At 36.1% G+C, this 3,444-nt stretch overlaps 1 protein-coding gene across 1 annotated transcript; it reads right to left on the bottom strand.

Annotated features, from left to right (window-relative positions):
• Positions 1-597: 597 nt before the first annotated feature.
• LOC116629198 (olfactory receptor 11H6-like) lies at positions 598-2,811 on the bottom strand. The gene is made up of 2 exons (XM_032399505.1): positions 2,763-2,811; positions 598-1,577 (listed from the first exon to the last, which is right to left on the bottom strand). Exons 1-2 carry the CDS (start codon positions 2,809-2,811, stop codon positions 598-600), a joined length of 1,029 nt encoding a protein of 342 aa, XP_032255396.1.
• Positions 2,812-3,444: the final 633 nt, after the last annotated feature.

The raw sequence follows: 3,444 nt of genomic DNA, 5'->3' as shown, positions 1-3,444 counted from the left end.
AAATTAATGGCAACCATCTGGATTTAAATATTAAGAGTGTTTTCACTAAATCCTGGTGAGAAAGTGGGAAGAAACGCAATTATGATCAATGATGAATCACCTTTCATAAGAATATATCTTGTTCTGTTTTTAGTACTGACACAAGAATTAATATCTTTTTTATTATGTTATCTCACTGATATGAGGAATTCTTAAACTCAAGAATTAACATCTTAATGCTGTTTTCTAAATTCAGCATACAAAACTTTTGACTCACTTGAGAAAATTTTAGAAATAAATGTAAAATAAAGGGCAGATTGACTGCATGTATGCATGTGTGTGTGAAATTAGCAGCAAAATTTTAGCAAGTATTAAATCTAAGTGTCAGAAAGATTAGTGATCATTTTTCCCTTATTTTTATTTGAATTTGATTTTACTATTAATAATTTTCCCTAATAATAAAAATGAAGAGATGGATATAGTTAGGTTTATAAACATTCTATCACAATGACTGTTCCTCAACACAAAAATACTTTTTAAATTCCATTAATACAATTGAATATCAAGCTTTTAATTATTTATTTCACATACATTATATCAGTTGTGAACAAAAGTGCTTCAAATATTTCTTCCATGCCTCTGACTAAATCTCACAATTCTAAATAACTTTCTCAGAGCTGCCTTCATCTCTTTATTTCGAAGACTATAGATCAAAGGGTTGAAAAGTGGAGTTAACACAGAATAAAACAAAGTCACATATTTCTGCATCCCGGCTGGATTGCCTGCTGTTGGGCTTACATATACAACCATGATAGAGCCATAGAACAGGGACACCACGGCCAGATGGGAGCCACATGTGGAGAAGGCCTTATGCCGACCTTCTGCTGAGGGGACCCTCAGCACAGCTCTGATCACCAAGGTATAGGAGCTGGTAATGAAGAGGAAGGTGGAGAAAATGAGGACTGAGTTATAGACGGCACAGATGGTCTCAGTGGCAGGAGCTGGCACACAGGACAGCTTCATAAGAGGTCCTGGGTCACACAGGAAGTGATCAATCTTCTTGGAACAACAAAACAGGAGTTGAGAGATGAGGTAAATAGGCAAGAGGAAGTATAGGAAGCCACACACCCAGCACCCAGCTCCTATTCTGATGCAGCGCTGAACAGTCATGACAGTGGGGTAGTGCAGGGGCCTGCAGATAGCAAGGTACCTGTCAAAGGCCATGGCAGACAAGAAGAAGGTCTCAGTGGTACCCATGGAGAAGAAGAAGTAGAACTGGAGGAAGCAGCCATAGAAGGAGATGGTGCTGGTCTCAGACAGCAAGTTGGCTAGCATATTGGGGACAGTGGAGGTGATAAAACAGATCTCCAGGAAGGAAAAATTGGCCAGCAGGATGTACATTGGAGTTTGTAGTCGATGGTCCCACCTCACAGCACAGATAATGCACAGATTTCCAGTTAGTGTCAGAATATAAGTCCCAGAGAAGACTGAAAAGAGGAGAATCTGTATTTCCCAAGTATAAGGGAAGCCCAAGAAAATGAATTTACTCACAGCGTTAGAGCAATTATTTATACTGGAATATTCATTTGTTTTTAAAGCTGCAAAAATAACAGATTTCCATATTACAAGTAGCCTTAAAGTATTACTCATTAGGGCAGATCCCTTGCGTAGGTTCAAATCATTCTGTGTGTCAGTAAATAACAAAGTACCATAATCCATGCAGTGGCATTCCCATGATTGTCATACATTCATAATTCTGTTCTGAATACAGTGAATAAAAATGAAAACTCTTCTGCCATCCTAAGGTTTACAATCAAAGTTACTTGGTATTGACAATAGTCAAGTGTGTCCCAGGACCTACAATTTTTAGGTCAAGCAGTGGTTGAAGAAGGACTGAATAAACACAGATAAATAATTGTTTGTAACATACAAAGATATTGATGATATTGATACTTAATATTCTTTGATCTATTTGTGAGAGAAATATGTCAAGCTGATTTGAGGACAATATAGATGTAAATGTTTGTAACTTATCTGATTTTAATTTTATTGTGTTACGTTAGGTGAAAATTCATTTAGAATATTAAAATAAAATCTATTAAAATAAAAATCTATTAGAAGGTTTCCCATTTCGGTTCCTCTCTTCAGTAAAAATACACTCAAAAATAGTTACAGGCAATCTGCCTTATTTTACAAAGAAACTTAAGGAACCAAGTCCTATAATATTGTGTTCACATCAAACATTGCCGTAAAAATTACAATCAATTCCTAATCTATGTCAAGATTTTCATTAAGATCACAGTTTATATGAAATACTTTAGTAGATATTAAAGTCCATATATATCATTTATAAAGATATGTCAAAGTTGGCTGTGATCACAAAGGCTATTCCTCAAATTTTGCAATCTCAAGCACAATAAAATTTCCTTGTCTTCTACCCCCTAAAAGTAACAGAAAGAAACATGATACACAGTCTATCACTTGAAGCTTCACTGAAGGAAGGTGTTTTCACATTCACTTACCATAACTTTCCCTGACCTAGGGCCCCAAATCTACACAGAGCAATACAAATGGGGAACTGGCAAATACTTTAAGAGTTCTAATACATTTTTGAAGTAACTTTTTTTTTTTTTTATAAGCTCTCAGGAAAAAACCTGGCCTTGATTCTGGAGAAGGAATTCTTTCATAATTCACATATTAAGTGGTATTTAAAATAATATAAAACCAGAGAGGGCTGGAAGGAGGAAATAGAGGAACTTTGAGTCATGTGAGCTTTACCTTACCTGAAGATACAAGATGGGTATCATAGAAATCTGTATGGTTGAACACCATCTTCTATATCAGAGTAAAACTCTAGTCTCAGATCTCAGAAAAAGAACAAATATAATAGTGTTCCATGCATTACTGTGGGGATTATAGAACTGCTGACCCTTTTAGGAGAACATTATGAAATCAGCCATGGACCTCTTCAGGCTTGCCGTCTTAGAGTTCTCTTGCCTACATAAACTGACAAAGCAACAGGAAACTTGACAGTTGAAAAGAGAATCATAGTCTCATGACCTACACAGAACCAAATGAACAACTGAAATAGTAGGCCCTTTTACTTTCTGTGAAGATCATCTTTGGGGAGTGGCTCTCTAGAGAGGGAATTTATAACACAATGGCCCCATTGAACCTGGTTTCCTATTCTGCTCCTTACTCATCATGCTGGAATTTGTTTCAAATTCAAACACATTTCCTACTTGAATTCAAGGATTTTTATTTGGAATAACAAGAGAAATACAAATACATAAAATGATTTGGGTGGGTATAAGTATGCTGTTTAACTGTGATCAGCAGTAACCTTCTCTCTGATGATAAAGGAAAACTTGTGACTCCGGCAATGATACCTCGTTCCAAGCTTAGAGAAAAGTCTATGGAATATAGGTTAACACAGAGATTAGGAGCCTGTGCACTTAAGCATAT

Source organism: Phoca vitulina, unplaced genomic scaffold, assembly GCF_004348235.1.
Source record: "Phoca vitulina isolate PV1807 unplaced genomic scaffold, GSC_HSeal_1.0 scaffold373, whole genome shotgun sequence".
NCBI lineage: Eukaryota > Metazoa > Chordata > Mammalia > Carnivora > Phocidae > Phoca > Phoca vitulina.
This window is presented reverse-complemented; position numbering and strand designations above follow the sequence as displayed.

Bases quoted from the DNA above. Each gene is read 5' to 3' on its own strand.
- LOC116629198 (XM_032399505.1), bottom strand. From the start codon at position 2,811: ATGGTGTTCAACCATACAGATTTCTATGATACCCATCTTGTATCTTCA. The intron at 1,578-2,762 runs GTAAGGTAAAGC...TTATTTTTGCAG, and splicing joins TACCCATCTTGTATCTTCAG to CTTTAAAAACAAATGAATAT.